Source organism: Callospermophilus lateralis, chromosome 11, assembly GCF_048772815.1.
Source record: "Callospermophilus lateralis isolate mCalLat2 chromosome 11, mCalLat2.hap1, whole genome shotgun sequence".
In the NCBI taxonomy this organism is placed as follows: Eukaryota; Metazoa; Chordata; class Mammalia; order Rodentia; family Sciuridae; genus Callospermophilus; species Callospermophilus lateralis.
In genome coordinates, this window is record NC_135315.1 from 35,236,906 (window position 1) to 35,257,793 (window position 20,888).

Below are 20,888 nucleotides of genomic sequence, written 5' to 3' on the forward strand. Positions count from 1 at the left end.
TTCAACTAGTTATGTGACTGGCACTGTGCTAGGTGTTGGAGATGAGTTGTGAACAACAACAAAAAGCATCACATATAAATAAATAAATTAAAAATAAAGGTCCAGGGCTGGGGTTATAGCTCAGTGGTAAAGCACTTGCTTCACATGCATGAAGCCCTGGGTTTGATCCTCAGCACCACATAGAAATAAATAAAAACAAAGATATTGTGTCCATCTACAACTAAAATAATGTATTTTTTAAAAAAGGTCCATGAACAAGTAGAAAAATATTTAAAAAAAAAAGAGTTATGGTCCTTGCCTTCATGAAATCTGTGGTGTTGTGGAGAAAAAATATTAATGAAATCAGAAACTATGCAAAATGCAATAAAGGCTGTAGGAAGGCAGTATCTGACTTAGTCTTACGGAGTAGGTAAGATTCAAAGTAACATTTAAGATGAGATCTGAAGGGTAAATTAAGTTTTTAAGGGGAATTGGAGATACATGTGTGGGTTGTATTTTAGCCAGTGGGAATAGCAGTGCCAAGCAATATGATGGGAGGAACTGCAAGAACCAAAAGCTACACTGGAGATTTTGGTCTTCATTCTGAGTATATTATGGCTTGATATATTTTTTCCCCTCATTTTTTGTTTGTTTCCTGTACTGGGGATTGAACTCAGGGCCTCATACCTGTGTACTGAGCTACATCATTAGCCCAGTCTAAGAGGAATATGAATACATTGAAAATTTTTCGTATATGAGGAAGTAACATGACTAATTTTGAGATTTCAAAAGATCCTGTAATTTGGTAATTATATTTTGATCATGTACAATTTGTTGCATTACTAATAATAATGGTGAAAGTTATGAAATATAATCTTGAATTTTGTATAAAAGATATTAGATACATTTCTGTCCTTAAATCCATCTCATTGAGCTCTACCTTTTGACCTAAAACAAAAATTTCTTGTTTATGTATGTGCCTTTACCAGTGCTCTTTTATTTCTTTGTATAGATTCAAGTTACTGTCTACCATCCTTTAATCTCAGTAATCCTTTTAGTGTTTCTTGTAAATTGCAGTAGTTTTCTTAGTTTTTGTTTATCTGGGATTATTTAAAATTTTCCTGTTGTCAAAGGATAGTTTTCTTGGATATATCATTCTTGGTAGAAGTTCTTTTTCTTTCAGCACTTTGAATATGTCTTCTCACTGCTGCCTTATAATATGTAAGTATATGTATAAGTATATATAAGTATAATGAATGTGATGTACATAATGAATTGCTTTTCCCTTGCTACTTTCAAGATTCTCTTTTTGTATATAGACATTTTGACTATGATATGCCTCAGTGTAGATATCTTTGAATTTATTCTAATTGGAATTCATTGAGCTGTTTAGAGGGTCAGATCAATTTTTTTTTCCTCTCAAATTTGGGAAGTTTGGGGCAATATTTCTTTTTTTATTATTTATTTTTAAGTTGTTGGTGGGCACAATACCTTTATTTTTTTTATGAGGTGCTGAGGATCGAACCCACTGCCTCATGCATGCTAGTCAGGTGCTCTTCCTCTGAGCCACAACCCTAGCCCCTGGGGCACTACTTCTTAAACTATTTTTTCTGTGCCTTTCTCTTCTCTATTTTTGTGTATGTATATATTCTTTCTCTCTTTTCTCCCTCCCTCCCTCTCCCCCCTCCCTCTCTCTTCCTCCCCTATCCCTTCCTCTCTCTTCTTCCTCCTCCCTTTCCTCCCTCCCCCCTCCTTTCCTCCCTCTCTTCCCTCCCTCCTTTCACATTTTTTTATGATACTGGGGATAGAACTTGGAGCCTTGCACATTCTAGACAAGCATTGTACCACTGAGCCACATCCTCAGTTCTTTTTTATTTTGAGACAGGGTTTCACTAAGTTGCCCAGACTGATATCAAACTTGGGATCCTCCTGCATCAAGCCTCCCAATTAGCTGGTATTAAAGGCTTGTGCCACTCTACCCAGTTTTTGTACATAACTGCTTTTGAGCAGTTTTATGGGTCTCCGAGGTTCTATTCATTTTCTTCAGTAATTCTTATTGTTACTGTTTTAGTTAGCTTTTTTCCTATTGTGACTAAAAACCTGGACAAGAACAATTGTAAGGAGGAAAAGTTTTGTTTGGGTGCTATTGGTTTCAGAGTTCTTGGGCCATAGACAGCTAGCTGGCTTCATTCTTCAGGGCCTGAGGTGAGGGAGAACATCATGGTGGAAGAGTGTGGTGGAGAGAAGTGGCTCATAACATTATCAGGAAGCCGAGAGAGATTCTACTCACCAGAAACAAAAATATGTATCCCAACTACACTTCCCCACAATAACCCACCTTTCCAGCCACTCCTTGCTTGCCTTTAGTTACTACTCAGCTAATCCCTATTATCCCTGTTAAGGGATAAATCTACTAATTGGGTTAAAGCTCTTATAACCCAATCATTCACCTGGAAGCCTTCTTTCATTGTCTCATACATGAGCTTTGGGGGGACATCTCAATCAAAATCATAAAAGTTAATCAGAGGATAATCTTAATTGACCTAACTTAAAGTTCTATGATTCTTCTTCAAGTTCAAATCTATGTTGAGATCCTTTAATAAATTTTTCATTTCTGTTATTGTACTTTTCTACTGTAAAATTTCTAATTGGTTTATTCCTCCACCTTTACTAGGGCCGTCTACCACTGAGCTCCATCCCCAGTCCTTTATATATTTTTTATTTTGAGACAGGGTCTTGCTAAATTGTAGAGGCTGGCTTTGAATTTGTGATCCTTCTGCCTCAGCCTCTGACTTTACTGGGATAGGTATGTGTTGCTGAATCCAGTTTAATTGGTTTCTGTTTCTAATTTCTCTGTTAATATTCCCTTTTTGGTGAGGCAGTGTGCTTATACTTTCCTTTAATTATTTATACATGCTTACCTTATTCTTTGAACATATATTTAAAAAAAATTTTTAGTTGTTGATAGACCTTTATTTTATATATTTATATGCGATGCTGAGAATTGAACCCGAACCCAGTGCCTCACACATTCCAGGTGAGTGCACTGTTGTTGAGCCCCAGCCCCAGCCCTTGAACATATTTTAAAAGGCTAACTTAAAGCCTTACCAGCAAGTATAACGTCTGGACTTCCTTAGGGACAGGTTCTATTTACTGTCTTTTTTCCTGTGTATGGGCCACATTTTCTTGTTCATATGTATGAACTTTACAAAAGTGGGTCAGAATTCAGGCATTTTTATATATACATGATTTCCCTTTTTTTTTTTTTTTTTTTTTTTTGGTACTGGGGATTGAACTCAGGGGCACTCAACCACTAAGCCACATCCCCAGCCCTATTTTGTGTTTTATTGAGAGACGGGGTCTCACTGAGTTACTTAGTACCTCTATTTTGCTGAGACTAGCTTTGAACTTGCAATTCCCTTGTCTCAGCCTCCAGAGTCGCTGGGATTATAGGTGTTTGCCACTGTGCCCGGCTGCAAATGATTTCTTGAAGTAAAAAGTGTGTAGTTACAGCTAAAGTTCAGGAATTACCCATGGGAATGAAGATGTCCATCATGTGTCACTCCAGAAAAGTGCTGGTAATTACTGGTGTTAATAGGAAAAACAATATATGAGTTTAGAGAGGATAGCAATCATTGTGCTGTTCTTTTACATTGAGTAAATTTTGACAATTATTAAAGTACATAATTTTATTTCCCTTTCAAGGACATAAGTTCTGATCTCTTCATATGACCCTGCAAAAACCATTTAAATAGCTTCTCTAAGTCAGAAAGGAGTAGTTGGCCTGTTTATTACTGGTATTATGGAAATTATATTAGTGTGCTCGGGCTGCCACAGCAGATTACCAAAAACTTGGTGACTTAAAAAATCGAAATTTTATTTCCTGTTGGAAGTAAGGTTTGGTTCCAAGAGGGTTGGTTTTTGGTGATGGCTATTAACTATAATTATTTACTTATTCTAAATAGAGCTATACTGTGGATTAGGGCTTCAACATATGTATTGGGGAGGGGGAAGGTGTACATTTAGTTTATACCAGAAATGTAAACAGAATGTAAAATATTAAAATTCTCCTATAGACTTGATCTTTATTAATGACGCTGACTTCACCTTGGAACCAAAGAGACACTTAGAAATCATGAAAGTTCATTTTTTTCCTTATCTTTTGGCAGCTCATTACTCATTAAACCCTATCCAGTTGACTAATTTTTAAAATGTACTTTTCCCTTGCCTCACTTTTATGCATTCATGTCTTGTCTGTGCTAATGCAATAGCCTCTCAATTATTCTTTATGTCTCCAGTTTGGCTTTTTTCCAGTCTTTTAAAACTCATTTGCACAAGTGTAAATTTAAATCTGTTTCTTATTTGTGTAAAATCCAAGAAAGGATTTTATTATTATTATTTATTTATTTATTCATTGATTTATTTTTATTTTTATTTTTTAATAAAAAATCTAGCTATGTTACCTGGATTGGCCTAGCTGTGTTACCTGGATTGGCTTCAAACTCTTAGATTCAAGTAATCCTTTTACCTTAGCATCCTGAGGAGCTAGGGCTACAGGCAAGGACCTCTGTGCCCAGCTAAAATAATACTTTAAATAAGATATAGCTGTATTTTTTTCATACATTAATCTGGAAATATGATTTATGTATGAAAAAAATACATAAATTTTTTTTGGCATGGGTTTTGGCATCTTGGTTTTTCTATCTTTTTGGCATTACCATACTAGTGTATGGCTTATAACTTTGAAGTTCCCTCAGGGTATTAAATGGCTCCTAGAAGCTTCTGAATTCCAAGTGGAAAGACTAAACAAAGACAAAAGGACATTCACTAGTTGCTACCTTTTAAGAAGCCTTCCTGGAGATCCTCTCCTAGCAATTTCTATTAACATTTTATTGGTTATTTCTTGTGTTAAGGGAAGCTTTTAGCTAAGAATATTATCATCTTGAATAGTTAGGATTTTATTAGGTCTTTCTGTTATTCTACCCTTGTACCCTATATGCCATTTATACATACTAGTTAAAAATCTCTATCCAGAGTTACTTCCCTCCCCCCTCCCCCCCAGTACTGGGGATTGATCCCAGGGTGCTTTACCACTGAAACCTACATCTCTGGCCCTTTTTATTTTTTATTTGTTTTATTTTACTTTTTAAAAGTTAAAAAAAATGTTGTATTTTTTATACCTTTATTTTATTTGTTTATATGTGGTGCTGAGGATCAAACCCAGTGCCTCACACATTCTAGGCAAGCACTGTACCACTCGGCTTCAGCCCCAGCCCCTTATTTTTTATTTTGAGACAGGATCTGACTAGGTTGTTCAAATTGGTCTTACTTGCGATCCTCCTGCCTCAAGCCTCCAAAGTCACTGGGATTGCAGGCATTGCCACCACAACTGGCTCTTGAATTGTTCTTTAATCATGCATTTGTATTGCCAAAAAAGAAACCCTAAAGCAAATATAATACTTAGTATTCATGTATGTGGCAGATTATATTTTCAAACAATGGCCAAAAGATTATTTTGCATTACTTGTTTCTTACAATGTGACTTGGATAACTTCTCCCATTGATAGGTATAATATATGGTTCTTACCCTTGAGTGCGGGCAGGCTTGTGATTTAGCAGAAGCACCACTCTTGTTTAATTTTTTATTAGGATATCAATAAGAAGATTTCCTTTTTCTCTTTCAGCATTTTCACTAATTTTTATCTTTGTTGTTTTCCTTTGTCTGTTTTACTATTTTAAAACTAAATGTTACCCTTTTTTTTTTTTTTTTTTTTGGTACTTGGGAGTGAACCTGGGGTGCTTAACCACTAAGCCACATCACCAGCCCTTTTTAATATTTTGTTTAGAGACAAGGTCTCACTGAGTTGCTTAGTGCCTCACTAAGTTGCTGAGGCTGGTTTTGAACTTGGGATCCTCCTGCCTCAGCTTCTGGAGCCCTGGGATTATGACTCTGCTTATGACTCTGCTTCCAGTTCTTTGTTAGCTTTAAAACTTTGTTAAAAACTTTGTTAGCTTTCTTATTTTGTTTTTCTCACTTTTTTCCAGTTGTTTCCTGAGTCAGTTCTTTCTTTGATTTTGTGGCAGATGGTGGACCTTTTGCTAAGAATTCTCAAACAGAAACCCATTGACTTTTCTTCTTTTTTCTGTTATCAGAAAATGAAATAATTAATCATTGGTAGAGTCATTGTATATCTCTCTAGAGTGTCTTTATTTTTCAAACTATCAACTTTTTCATTGTGAACTGTGTTGTGTTTATGAACAGTTTTTAAATCAGATTTACTTTTTCAGTATCTTCAAAATGATTTGAGAAATTTAAAAAAATTATATTTTATTACACTTTTTCCGTATTTTCACCAAGAAAAAATTCTAAGAGGAATTCCTTGAAAAGTCAAAATTTATTAGCATATTTTTCACTCACTTAGGTATTCTTTCACTTGTACTTTTCTCTCTTGCAATCTTCACATTTTATATTCCATCCTCCCAAACTATAGTTCAAGCATTTCTAATATCTCCTGGTCTATGTTTCATTTCTTATTCCCTTCCGGCTATTGGGTATGTTTTTTCTTTCTGTTTTCTCTATCAACATAGCACTTACTTCTGTTGTTAGACTGTTTATTACTTTATACTTTGTATATTATTATGCTAATATGCATTTGAACCCCTGGATGTTATGGTTTGGATATGCTGTGTCTTCCAAAAGCTCCCATGTTAATGCAGGAAAAAGTCAGAGGTGAAATGATTAGATTGTGGAAACTGTGACCTAATCAGTCCATCTTAGTTTGAATGGACTGAGTTAGGTGATAACTCTTGGCAGGTGCGATGTGGCTGGAGAAGGTGGGTCACTTGGGATGTGCCCCGGAAAGATTCATCTTCCTTGCAGCCCCATTTCCCTTCCCTGAGTAGCTTCCCTCTTCCCTGCCCTTCCACTGTGATGTGCTGCCTCACCTTGGACCCAGAGCAATGGAGTTGGCTACCCACGGACTAAATCTCTGAAATTGTGAGCCAGAATAAAATTTTTCTCCTCTAAGTTGTTCTTTTTTTTTTTCTTTTTGAGAGAGAGAGAGAGAGAGAGAGAATTTTTAATATTTATTTTTTAGTTTTTGGCGGACACAACATCTTTGTATGTGGTGCTGAGTATCAAACCCGGGTCGCACACATGCCAGGCGAGCACGCTACCGCTTGAGCCACATCCCCAGCCCATCCTCTAAGTTGTTCTTGTAAGATATTTTGGTCACAGCAATACAAAGCTGATAAAAGGAGTGGGCTTCTCATAATTTGCTAAGATTTTTTTTGTAACAGAAATTTCTGGACCAACAAAATTATTTTTCTTGTCTTATTTATATTTTAAATACAAGCAAAAGCATATCCTCTAGGGAAGTCTTGGATTTAGTGAACTATGAACTAGTCTTATGTGTTTGATCAATGGATTAAATGTAAGAAGCCTCAATCTTAAATCTTCTGGTATAAGATAGTCTGTATAAGATCTGTATGTATTGAATTTTAGAGGTGACTTTAGTCTACCTATGACTAATTAGAAGTCTTGTAGGTAAGCATAGTAAATACAGCAAATGAATGTACCTATGCCTTGAGTAAAAACTGGAAATGCTGGGTTTAGATCAACCTATAGCAGGTGAATGCTACAGTTTTACTAGATTGAACTGTTTATATTTGGCGGAGGTGGTGGAGAGTGCTGGGGATTGAACCCAGGGCTTGGTGCTTGGCGTAGTTCTCTTCTTAATATTCTTTCTCTCTTGCTCTTTCCCTTTTCTTTTCCTCTCCTTTGTTTCAATGTTAGATTTTACCCAGATCTATAGGTACAGAGAAAAGAGGATAGGGGAAGAAAAATCCATTGTTATTGTTTGTTTTATCGGTTTTGTGCTCTACCACTGAATTATACTCCCCTTCCAGAACCTTTGACCTTTTAAGACCAAGTCATCCCTGGCTTGCTTCTTTTAGGCAGTGTTGATGGCAAAATTTGTTTTATGAAAGGAGACTTCATTTTGCTTATAATTTTATGAAATATTAAATGTCCTTTGAATGTGTTGGTGTATACTTAAAAGTAATGTGACCTAACTATATTTGAATAAGACACTACTCATTCTCAAAAAGACCATGGCTTGGGTACATAATCTACAATAAATGACAGTTCTCTTCTTGATAGTCCTCCTCTCCTGTTTTTTGTTTCATTGTTAGGTCATAACTGGGTATGCTGGGTTGGAAATAAGGGTCTTTAGGTAAAAAGGAGAATAGGGACAGAAAAATCTATTGTTTTTGTTTGTTTTGTCATTTTTCTATGTACTTCCTTTCTCTCATCTTTATTTTCATAACTTCCCTACTGTTTCTCTCCAGAGTTAGAAGTAAAATGGAACAGGTGAATCCTCACTATGCCCGGAAATCACCTTTTCTGAGACTATTATCTATTGGGCATCAATTATTTTCAGTGCTTGTTAAGTTAATGTATGTATATCTATATTCATATATATTCTCTCATTAAATCCTTGTAGCAGACTATAGCTTTGTAAACTAATTATGCAAAATCAAACTCAGTATTAGGAAAGGCAAATGGCTTTTTTTTTTTTTTTTTCTTTTTGTACTAGGGATTGAATTTAGGTCCTCATGAATCTTAGCTAGTGCTCTAAGCTTCATCTCCACTGAGCTTCATCTCCTCCCCTCAATGATTTTTGGAATTTCAGGTTTCAGTGAAATGGATAATCAGTCACAAAGGTCATTAAGCATCATTGACTCATCATATATTCAATAAGTTTATTCCTTTATTTATTTTTGGTACTAGGGATTAAACCCAGGTGTGCTTTACCACTGAGATACATCCCCAACCTTTTTATTTATTTATTTTTGATATTTTGAGATAGGATCTCACTGAGTTGTTCAAGGCCTCACTAATTTGCTGAGGCTAAAAAACAAAGGCAATGATCATGCTCAAAAATTTTCCAATTTTGGCCAGGCTCAGTGGTGCAAGTCTGTAATCCCAGCAGCTGCAGAAGCAGAGGTAGGAGGATCTAGAGTTCAAACCTAGTCTTGGCACTCTAAACAACTCAGTGAGACCCTGTCTCTTTTAAAATATAAAAAGGAATGGGGATGTGGTTCAGTGGTTAAGCACCCCTGGGTTCAATCCCTATTACCAAAAAATAAAAATAAATAAATAAATACAGGTTTCAGATTTTGGAGCATTGTTTTTGTAATGATGCTTTTTTATTCTCATAGCAATTTGAATGAGGTTGGTGAGGTTGAGAGAGTATTATACTTTACTACTATATTTAAAAACTTACTAGGCTTGATTCTATTCTATTATTTTTGTCTTGCCTAATAAGTTTTTAGCTTTTAACTTTTCTATTGGTATAACAAACTTTTAAAAAAAATTTTAAATTTTTTTTTTTTTTTAATTTGTAGTGTTGTGGATTGGACCTAGGGTATCATACATACTAGGCAAGTGCTATACCAGTGGGCTAAAATCTCCAACCTCATACAATGAATATTTTTATGTATTCCTTATCAGTAGATTAGCCAAATGTTAGTTTATTTTGAGTAAATAAAAAGTGTTTATTTTCAGTAAATATGGATCTGTGGTAGCATTTTTGTGTCTGATATTCTAGATAGTCTATTTTGAGTAACTATAATAATATTTAGTCTCTTCTGTTGATAGACATTGTTTGATTTTTATAAATGCTTAGAAAAGTTTATATGTACATTTCTCTCCATTATAAAATGAATAAATTTATTAGTCATCAGATTTCTCTTTTTTAAAAAAATATTAGTTTTTCAAATAATCTGTACCATATTATGTTTTAATGGTTGATTTTCTCATCTCCACCAGATCATGAGCAACCTAATTTGTTAGTCAAAGCATTAATGAAAATTAGGCATCATGGACTGGGGATATAGCTCAGTTGGCAAAGTGCTTGCCTTGCATGCACAAGGCCCTGGGTTCAATCCCCAGCACCACAAAAAAAAAAAAAAAAAAAGAAAAGAAAAAGAAAAAAGAAAAAAAGGAAAGAAAATTAGGCATCTTGAAAAAAGATTTTCTAGTAGCTGAAGGTACCTCTTTCTTTACTGAAATCTATGAGATGAGCTTTGTTCTGCTTTTCATTTTTACATTCTAAAAAGAAAAATAATAAATTTGAATATTGATGGTGTTAATATCATAAGTCTGGTTTTTAGTGGACTAAATATACTTTCTTTTTAGTGCAACTAATATACTTTAGTTACTTATTCAAGTGTTAGTTCTTTTTATTTTATCATTGCCTACATGTTGTTGTACTTGAACCCTCCCTCCGTATGACAAATGTTTACTGAATGATTAGCTATGTGCCAAACACATTTCGGTCTTTATCTTGTTGCCCTTACTGCTTTATTGGATACTGTTGATCTGTGCCTTCTTCCTGGTCTTTGGAGACCATGTTCTTCTGTTTCTCTTCTGTCCTACTGATTATTTTTTTCAACTTATTCTTCTTTTTTCTCCTTTTCTTCCTGTAGACACTTGTAAACATTGACTTCTTTCAGTTTTATACTTTTTATTCATTCTATAGATATTGTTGGGTGCTGGAGGTCAATTCCAGGGCCTTGTGTGTGCCAGGAAAATGTTTTGACCCTGAGCTGTTTTCCCAACCCCTTACTTATGATTTTAATTACCACCTATATACTCAAAACTCCCTTCAGATCTCTTCTAAGCTTTATATATTCAAAAATTAAAAACACAGTGATTCTTCTTCAGATTTCCCATATTCAATACGTCCTTAATTATATGTTTCTTCTTTCTTCTTTTCTTTTTTTCTTGGGTGGGGGGCAGTATGGGGATTTAATCCAGGGGCAGTTTACCACTAAGCTACATCCCCAGCCTTTTTAATTTTTTTTATTTTTAGGCAAGGTCTTGCTAAGTTGCTGAGCCTGGTCTTGAACTTGTGATCCTCCTGTCTCAGCCTCTTGAGCCACTAGGATTACAGGCATGTCCCATCACATCCCACATCATCTTTTCTTTCTGTCTTACTCTAATTTTTTTCCCCTCATTTTCCTGATAACGTCATTCTTCAAATTTTCCAGGATAGAAACCTGGGTATTATTTTCGACTGTTTCCCCTCTTCAATCAAGCTTCAAGTTCTACTTTACTTCTGGATCTTTCCCAGATCTAGCTTCTTCTGGTGGTAGCAGTGTACTTTTTGCCCCTCTACAGTATTTTAGAGTGAGTTGTCTGATTTTTATCTGTCTTGTTTCTTCTCTATCCAGAGTTTATATCTGAATTGTATCCAATCATATCCCTTCCTTTTTATGACAGAACAGTCTCTATGACTTGGTCTTGCTGTCTTTCTTAATTTATTCATTCACCATTTACTATCTCTTGCCTTGCTTATTTTGCTATAGTAATATACTATACATCTCTATACACCTTTGTATTTTGAAATAAACTGTTAACCCTGCCTGGCATGCTGTTATCCCTTAGCCTTTAAAATTCAATGCAGTCTTCTCCATCCAGAAGCCTTGTGTTTCCTCTAACATGGATCAAGAGAATCATTTCTGCACTTCCATTCTAATTTTACTCAACACATAATATTGAGGGTAGTAATTTCTCTGTCCTTATAGGTAGAGATTATTCTATAAAGTGAATATGATCTTAAGTGCCTAAATTAATAGCTTGATAATTATTTTGTTTTTGATAGTAGATATCTAAAAATTTTAGGTTGTTAGTCTCATCTATTTATGGTTTTCTTTGTAAAGATGATAAAAATCTGGGCTAAATTTGGGGACCTTCCTTTTCATAGCTAGATGTGCTTACAGAGTACAAATTGATTTTTTATATATATATAGAGAGAGGGGGAGGGGGAGAGTGTGTGTGTGTGTGTGTGTGTGTGTGTGTGTGTGTGAGTACTAGAAATGAAACCCAAGGTCTTGTGCATACTAGGAAACTGCTGTACCACTGAGCTAGATCCCCAGCCCTTACCACAAATATTTATTATAAAGGAAATGAATGTATTACTTGTGAAGTCTGTTGCCAGAATCTAATTCCATTTAGTTTATCTGCTAATTTGAAATATTTGTTACTTCTTCCTAAAATTGTTACTACTTCCAGCCTCAAATTGTACATATATATAAATTTCTGTCTTTTGAAAATAGTGGTCAAAATTTTTTATACTTTCTATAGTAGATTTGAGAATATTAGAATTATGACTAATTATGATTATAATCTGAAAGTATTTGCCACTTTTTCTTAGGAACTGGATTTTGAGAGACTTCTTTCCTTTTCTGATTTCTTATCCACCTTCTGTTTCTGCATTGTAGTTACAGATGTAGAGCTGAAACGACTTAAAGATGCCTTCAAGAGGACCTGTGGACTCTCATATTACATGGGTCAGCACTGCTTCATCAGGGAAGTGCTTGGGGATGGAGTGCCTCCAAAAGTTGCTGAGGTAATCTTTATGGTCTAGGTTTTCTTTCAAATATTGTTCAACAGCTGGGCTGTTATTTTTTTCAAAGTTGTTTTTATTTTAAATTATTTTTAATATTTCTTGTTTTGTTAAATATTTTTTAAATTTTTATTAAAAATGTTTTTTTTAGTTGTAGGTGGACACAATATCTCTATTTTTATATGGTGCTGAGGATTGAACTCAGTGCCTCACACATGCGAGGCTGGTGCTTTACTACTGAGCTACAGCCCCAGCCCTTGTTAAATGTTTTTAATTTAGCCCTTTCCCCCGTTCTTTGTAATGGCTAGGAATTGAACCCAGAGTCTCAGCACACTAGACAAATGTTCTACCACTGAGCTAGATCCTCAGCCCAACCTATTTTAAAATTATTGGGTTGGAGGGGAGCTCCTGTTTTTAACAGATTTAATCTTCCTGACAGTTATTTTCCTTGCTGAGTAGATACATGGGTCTTGTTTTTGATATCAGTGTGATTGTATTCTTAGAGGCTAAATGGAAATACTGTAGAGCTATGCTTTTGGCTTTGATAGCAGACATGAATCATGGGACCATTTATGTGATTGATCACTTATTTTATAAATTTCATCTCTGGTATAAAATCTGTATATTTTATAACTCTATCTATCTATTTATTTTTATGTGGTGCTGAGATTGAACCCAGTGCCTCAGGCATGCTAGGCAAGTGCTCTACCACTGAGCCACAACCCTAGCCCGAAATGCTAGTTTATTTGAGCTTATTTAAATTCTAGTAAAATTTTTAGGATGAGATAAAATATATTGAGCTGATATGGATAGTCCTTTTCTAAGAGAAAATTTTGCTGTTTTATAGTTATATACACAGGTATGCATAGTTAGTCTAAATGTGAAAAAAATTGTAAAACAAAAATTATAATAAGAATTTTAAGTTTAGTATATTACATAGAACCTTAATTCTGTTTTTAATTTACAAGTTTGTATTTCTAAACTGTGCTATTGTGTTTTTTACAGAGATTTTCGTTTTTGTATATATGGTTTGGTGGGGGATATGTGTTGTATATATTTATTATTATATATTCTTTTGCCTTAAATGCTAGTATACTATAAAAACTTGGGATTTAGAAATTTAAGTTCAGGGTCTAACCAGCAGTTTAATATGATGATATTAATTGTCCATTAGAGGAATGGACTAAACTTTTAAGTTTATACTATTTACTACAGGATGCTTCCAAATTCAAATATATGCTAAATTCAGCTTTTCTTTCCCTTGAATTTCTTTCTTAAAAGTCAGAAGTGACCCAGTGTCTTCATGATGCTGGGAAAAACTTAGGTCATAGTATATGATCTCTTGGAGTCACATATAAATGTCTACATATACATATACACAAACACACACACACATATATGCACATATATGTGTGTGTGTGTGTATATATATATATATATCTAAAAATAGATATCTGATCAGGTTCTCGCCCATTTTTATTTATTTATTTATTTTTAATTTTTTAAATTTATTTTTTAGTTGTAGCTGGAAACAGTACTTTTATTTATTGTATGTGGTGCTGAGGATCAAACCCAGGGCCTTGCGCATGCTAGTTGAGTGCTCTACTGCTGAGCCATAACCCCAGCCTTCTTGCCTATTTTTAAATTGGGTTCTTTTTTCATTTTAAGAATTCCCTATATATTGTAGACATAAGTCCCTTATAAAGATATATGATTTGCAGGTTTGATCCTGTGGCATACACCTGTAATCCTAACAACACAGAAGACTGAGACAGGAGTCTCAGCAACTTAGTGAGACCTCGTCTCAAATTAAAAAACAAAAAGTCTGGAGATTGTTGCTCAGTGATAAGCAACTCTGGATTCTATCCCAAGTACAACCTCCCTGCCCCCCAAAGATGCATGATTTGCAAATACCTTTTTCTATTATTGAATTATAAGAGTTCTTTATATATTCTGGATGTAAGTCCTTTATAAAAGATATGATTTACAAATCTTTTCTCCCACTCTGTGGGTTGTCTTCTCATTCTTTTGACTGTACCCTTTGAAACATAAAAGTTTTAAATTTTGATGGATTCCAATCATTGTATTTAAAAAATAATTTTAACAAAAAATACAAAGACTGGATAGTTTATCCAGTCTTTCTCATTTTTAGGTTAGAAGTGATATTCTTTCAGGCTTTCCATATCTAAGAGATAAAATGGGACTCCTGAAGTGTCATTTATGTCTGAATATTTCATAAACTTCATTTCACCCAATGAAGAGAAAAAAAAAAAAAAAACTAAAGAGACTTTTTCTGCCCTTTGGAATGTCTTTTACAATTCATTTCTGCCTAGAATAATTTAACTGATTGTTTTACAAGAATTATTTCAATTTTCAATTGGAAAAAACCATAATGATTGTTTCAAGTTTCAGTTTTAATATATTTAACAGTTTTTTGTGTAAACTCTTGAGTGCAGAAATTTTATAAATGCTTTAATAATGATGAACTTCTTTTGCTGTATTATTTTTTGATTTAAGCTTATTTTAAATGAGAAAGGGTTTATTAGTATGTGAATATTGATCAGTATGTATGCTAAGGATGGGGTCACTATGTGAATATGACTCCTGTAAATTTTTTCTTGAAGTCCTTCAGAGAGATAGGGCCTTAAATCTGGGTAAAGAGGATCACTTATGCTTGGTGAGATTCTGGAGTCATGTTTTGAGACACAATAGCATTATTTTAATATCAACATATCTATAAGGAAGGCCACAGGAACCACTTAAGCTGCCAATTGTAGGTGCAAAGAGAACATAATTTCCTAGCTAGTAATGTGTTTTTTTTTTTTTTAAATAATAAAGTAATAACATTTTCAAAGAACAAAACGTGTATTTGGAATTTAGTGTGAAAACATCAAAAGCTTAAAAAATAATAACTTTGGAATATATTAATTAAGGAAGCAATGTTAGTTTCTAAATAATTTTCTAGAAGATTGTAGCTTTATATTTTTAGAACTTTTACTTTTTTTGTAATCTTGCTATCATAAATTCCAAGATGGAGATGATTTTAATAAGAAATAGGAACTCATGGCTGTTTATAATTTTTATATGTAGACATTTTCTTTTTCAGTGCTGCAGATTAAATTCAGGGCCTTGCACATGCTAGCCAAACTCTTTACCACTACTAGTTATACCTCCAGTCCTCAGACTCATTTTTTTTTTTTTTTTTTTGAGGATAGATTAAAGTAATTAGTATTTTGGTACACTTCTGATCTTATTATAGTAACCATGTACTACTTGAAGAAGATGCTAAATACATGGTAGTATGCATCTTAGTCCAGCTACTCATGAGGCTGAGGCAAGAGATCACTTGAGCCTATGAGACTGAGGCTAACTTGGGCAACATAACAAGATTCTTACCTGAAAAAAAAAAAAAAGAAAGAAAGAATAAATGAATAGAATTTGAAGAGATTGAAAAAATAAGTAGAAATAAATGAAAAATTGTGTTCTACTTGAAGTTAGACTTTTTTGAATCAGGCTACTAATTTTTTTTTTACGGGCGGCGGGGGGGACTGGGGATTGAACTTGGGGCACTCAGCCACTGAGCCACATCCCCAGCCCTATTTTGTATTTTTATTTAGAGACAGGGTCTCACTAAGTTACTTAGCACCTAGTCATTGCTGAGGCTAGTTTATTCGTGATCCTCCTGTCTGAGCCTCCCAAGCCACTGGAATTACAGATGTGTGCCACCACGCCTGGTTAAGGATACTAATTCTTTTTTTTTTTTTTTTTTTAAAGAAAGAGTGAGAGAGAGAGAGAATTTTAATATTTATTTTTTAGTATTTGGCGGACACAACATCTTTGTCTGTATGTGGTGCTGAGGATCGAACCTGGGCCGCACGCATGCCAGGCGCGCGCTACGCTTGAGCCACATCCCCAGCCCCAGGATACTAATTCTTAATGATCTTTATATTCTCTTTAGAATACTGCTACTCTCCGAGAATTTTAATAACAAAACATTTCCATGCAGTATTAATTTGAATTTGTTTCCTACTGTTTTTACATTCACTTTAAAGTGGTTTTCTTGGCTGGGGTTGTAGCTCAGTAGTAGAACTCTTTCCTAGCACACATAAGATCCTTAGTTCATCCCTGGGACTTCCCCGAAGTGTTTTTCAGCATTTAAAAAATGTGATCAGCAGGGTAAATTTATGCTACTCATTAAATGTTTCTTTGAAACAGAAACTCTTGGGTTTTTTTGCATTTTTGTTTTGGTGTTGGATATTGAACCCAGGGCCTTGTGCATACCAAGCAAGCTCTCTAATTAGTGATCTACATCCCCAGCTCTAAGTAGAAACTCTTAAATCCCCATCCCAGAATTGATTTCAATTTTGGAGGACAGAGTAATATAGTAATACCACTTTCCCTTCCTCCAGGAAGCTCCTCTGACAGTGTTAATTCATGCTGTTTTCCTCCTATCCCTTGATTCTTACAGGCATAAATAAAGAGTTACATGTAGAATGTAGCACAATACTTTATTAGATAATGGTTTATTCATGGAATTCCTGTCTAGCTGAATTATGATTTTTTTATGACTTTCAAAAAATGTCCCAGAGTTCTGTGCATGTAATATAAACTTAATGTATATTTGGTTTATTAATGCTTTATTTTTAGTAATTATAGTATTCAGCAAAGTCCTGTTGAAAGAAAGACCAGGATAATGACTATGAAACCATACTCTTTTTTTTTTTTTTTTTTAAACCCCTCTCCCCTGAAACCATATTCTTGAAGTTAGTTTGCTTTGTTAACCTTATATAGTCTTTCAGCATTTAAACCATTTTCCAGTTAGAGAAAATGTACATTTTAAGCAAAAGTAATCTTGGAATCTGGGGTATTTTCAAACATAGTGCTCAATACGTGAAAGCAAACAGTTCATTAATTTTTCCATTAATGTTGATGAATTTATGTTGAGGTATTTGTGTTGCATTTAGATGTTTCTGGGAACTAGAGGTCTACATTTACTAGATAGTTTAGTGGCTCCCAAAATAGTGATTTGTGTTTATTTTTCCTTTTTTGTTTTAATCTGTATAATTAAATATTTTTATGTTAGACTTATTTGCTTCATGGGCTGACAACTTTCTTGACAAATCTAGTTATTGATTATTAGCTCTTGATGCTATTGATCATTTACAGTTGTAACTTGCTAAAATAACTTATATGTGTGTATCAATCAGATAAGCAACTAACATTTTTATTTTATAGTGAATCCTGATCTTGATGTTATAGCCAACAGAAGAACATCTTGAAATCTTTGAAATCTTTCTTAAATGCCAAGATTTAATGTAGAGTGATTTTTAAACAACTTTATAAACTATTGGAAAACAGTTTAGCTAGGCATAATAGTGCTCACCTATAATTCTAATGACTCAGATGACTGAGGCAGGAGGATCTCAAATTTGAGGCGAGCCTCAGCAACTTAGGCCCTCAGTAACTTAGTGAGACCCTCTCTAAAAATAAAAAAGGACTGTGGATATGCCTCAGGTGTAATGTGCCCCTGGATTAAATCCCCAGCATCCAAAAAAGAAAAAGGAAAAAAAAAGAAAAGAAAAGCAGAATTTATAGAAGAGGTAACATGTCATTAAGAATAAAGGGATTGGGTTGGGGCTGTAGCTCAGTGGCAGAGCGCTTGCCTAGAATGTTTGTGGCACTGGGTTTGATCCTCAGCACCACATTAAAACAAACATTAAATAAAGGCCTGCTGTCCATACACAACTACAAAAAAGAAAAAAAAAATAAAGGGGTTAAGGGACTTTTCCCTGTAAAAATATACCAAGTACATTGCATAAATTATGAATGTTCTAAGTGACATACTAAATGTCAAAGAAGTTATTCACTTATATTGTTACTTAAAATATCCTTCAGAAAATAACTTAGGTATAATCACATATTTTGAATCCTTGTTGTAGAACCTGAGCTACTGACATGACTGGTATAGTAAATGATAAAAATGATTGAAATCCTGGTCAAATCAGTCTTAATAAGATACTTCTGTGTAATAGCATATTCTTTAAATGGTGTTTTAAATAAAATAAGGTTGACTTAATTTATAACTGTCACTGTTAAAAAAAAACTCTTCTAAAATTTAACTGAGTTTGAGAATAAAAGCTATAAATTTCATGTAAAAAAAGAACATTAAATGGTAGAGAAGCTATCTAATATTGCTAAACAGATGATCTAGATATTTTTCATTAGACAAAGCTTATTTGCTTTTGACCTTGAGGGAAACATAGTATTCTGTTCTCTAAATTTAAGGACATTATTGGTAACTTACTTTATTTTTTATTTTAAGTTGTAGATGGACACAGTACATTTATTTTATTTATTTGTTTTTATGTGGTGTTGAGGATTGAACCCAATGCCTCACATGTGCTAGCTAGGCAAGCGCTCTTCCACTGAGCCTACACCCACCCCCAGCCCCAGTAACTTACCTTCTCACTTTGCTTTTTTTTTTTTCCCCCTTCTTGGAATTGGGGGTTGAACCCAGCGACCCTTTACCACTGATCTACATCCCCATCCCTTTTTGTTTTTTATCTTGAGACAGGGTCTTGCTAAGTTGCTTAAGTCCTTATTGAGTTGCAGAGACTAGCCTTGAACTTGAGATACTCTTGCCTCAATCTCCCAAGTTTCTGGTATTACAGGTGTGCATCATGGTGTTTTCTGACTTGTAACTTTCTATAAATTCATGCCTAGCATGTGGTAGTTATCAATTCTATAGAATGTATATTTGACACATTCCTATGGAACCCTAAAGATTTAACCCTCCTCACCATCACCACCATGATTAGGGATTGAACCCAGGGTCTTGTGAAAGCTAGGCAACATTCTGCCATTGAGTTACATCCCCAATCTTTTTAAAAAAATTTTTATTTGAGACAGAGACTTCCTAAGTTGCCCAGGCTGACCTCAAACTTCGGATCCTCCTGCCTCAGCCTCTAGAGTAGTTGGAATTATAGGGTGTGAGTTACCACACCTAGCCTTAGGATAATATTTATGTGGAAGAAAATAATAAGGATTGTAGGGAAAATAGAATTATACTCTGAAGATGGAGCAGTTATCCTATTTTTTTCCTGAAAATATGTTTTCTCTTTCACAATAAATTAAGCAGTTTTTTCTCAAACAGCAAAATAATTTTGCAGTATAGTAATCTATATAAATAAAATTAATTTATGCCTTTTAGAACATCCTGTGAAAATAACCAGACTTATTTTTATAAAACTTGGTGATCTATTTGTGGGAGACTTTCTTTTTTTATTAATATTTTTAGTTGTAGTTGGACATAGTCACTTTATTTTATTTGTTTTTTATGTGGTGCTAAGGCTTATTTGCTTAGACCCCATGCTAGCAAGGGGTCTACTACTGAGCCACAACTCTAGCCCTTGGGGGAGGTATTCTGTACTGTGTGGTGATTCTCTGAGTGAACCTGAAAGAGATAGGCATCCTACAGAGCATCTCATATTGAGATTTAAGAAATCCGTATGACTTGCTACAAGTACTAAGTTCCAGTAGAATGGCAGCTCCACTTTGTCATTCAGGAATTAAGAGCCCCTTTGATCAAAGAGACTTTCTGGAAGTCCACACATTGACTTATCTCTAGTTGCAAGAAATTGTGGAAAGTACATAGTTTTAATTGGACAAAAGAACTTGGGAAAAATTAGTAAAAAATTTCTATTCCTAAGAAAGAAAGAAATAACAAGCTGCCTCACACAAGCTGTTCTGTGAACCACCGTGAGTAGCAACATGAATTTATTACATAGATTGGGAGTATCATAGAGTTAACTTCTTCCTACATAGATGAAATTTTTATTTAATAAAGTTACCTGTTAAGGCAGGAATGGGGGTAAACACCTTTAATCCCAGCTACTCTGGAGGCCAATGTGGGAGTATCGGAAGTTCCAGCTCAGCTTGGGTAACTCAGTGAAATCCTATCTCAAAAAAATTTTACCTTTTAAAAAATATATGGGGGCTGGGGATGTGGCTCAAGTGGTAACGCGCTCGCCTGACATGCGTGGGACGCTGGGTTTGATCCTCAGCACCACATAAAAATAAAATAAAGTTGTTGTGTCCACTGAAAACTAAAAAATAAATATTAAAAAAATTCTCTCTCTTTTCTCCCCCTTCTTTAAAAACAAACAAACAAATAAATAAATAATAAAAAATATATGAAACACCGTAATCCCAGAAATTTAGGAGGCAGAGGCAAGAGGATTACAAGTTTGAAGCTAGCCTCAGCAACTTAGGGAAACACTCTCTCTAAATAAAAAATAAAAAGGGCTGGGGATGTAGCTCAGTGGTAAAACGTTGCTGGATTCAATCCCCATTACCAAAAAGTAAACAAAAATATATGTGATAAGTATTCTAGTCATTTTATTTTATTTATTTATTTTTGGTAACAGGGCACTTAATCACTGAGCCACATCCCCAGCTCTTTTTATTTTTTGTTTTGAGACAGTCTGGCTAAATTGT

The 20,888-nt window shown here is 34.4% G+C and overlaps 1 protein-coding gene across 3 annotated transcripts in view; it reads left to right on the forward strand.

Moving 5' to 3' along the window:
* Usp32 (ubiquitin specific peptidase 32) overlaps positions 1 to 20,888 on the forward strand; it is a 173,567-nt gene that overhangs the window by 39,226 nt on the left and 113,453 nt on the right. For all 3 annotated transcript variants that reach the window (XM_076870083.1, XM_076870086.1, XM_076870084.1), the window contains exon 2: positions 12,268 to 12,395. In XM_076870083.1, the coding sequence (XP_076726198.1) occupies positions 12,268 to 12,395 (128 nt within the window). The remainder of the gene's footprint in view (positions 1 to 12,267; positions 12,396 to 20,888) is intronic.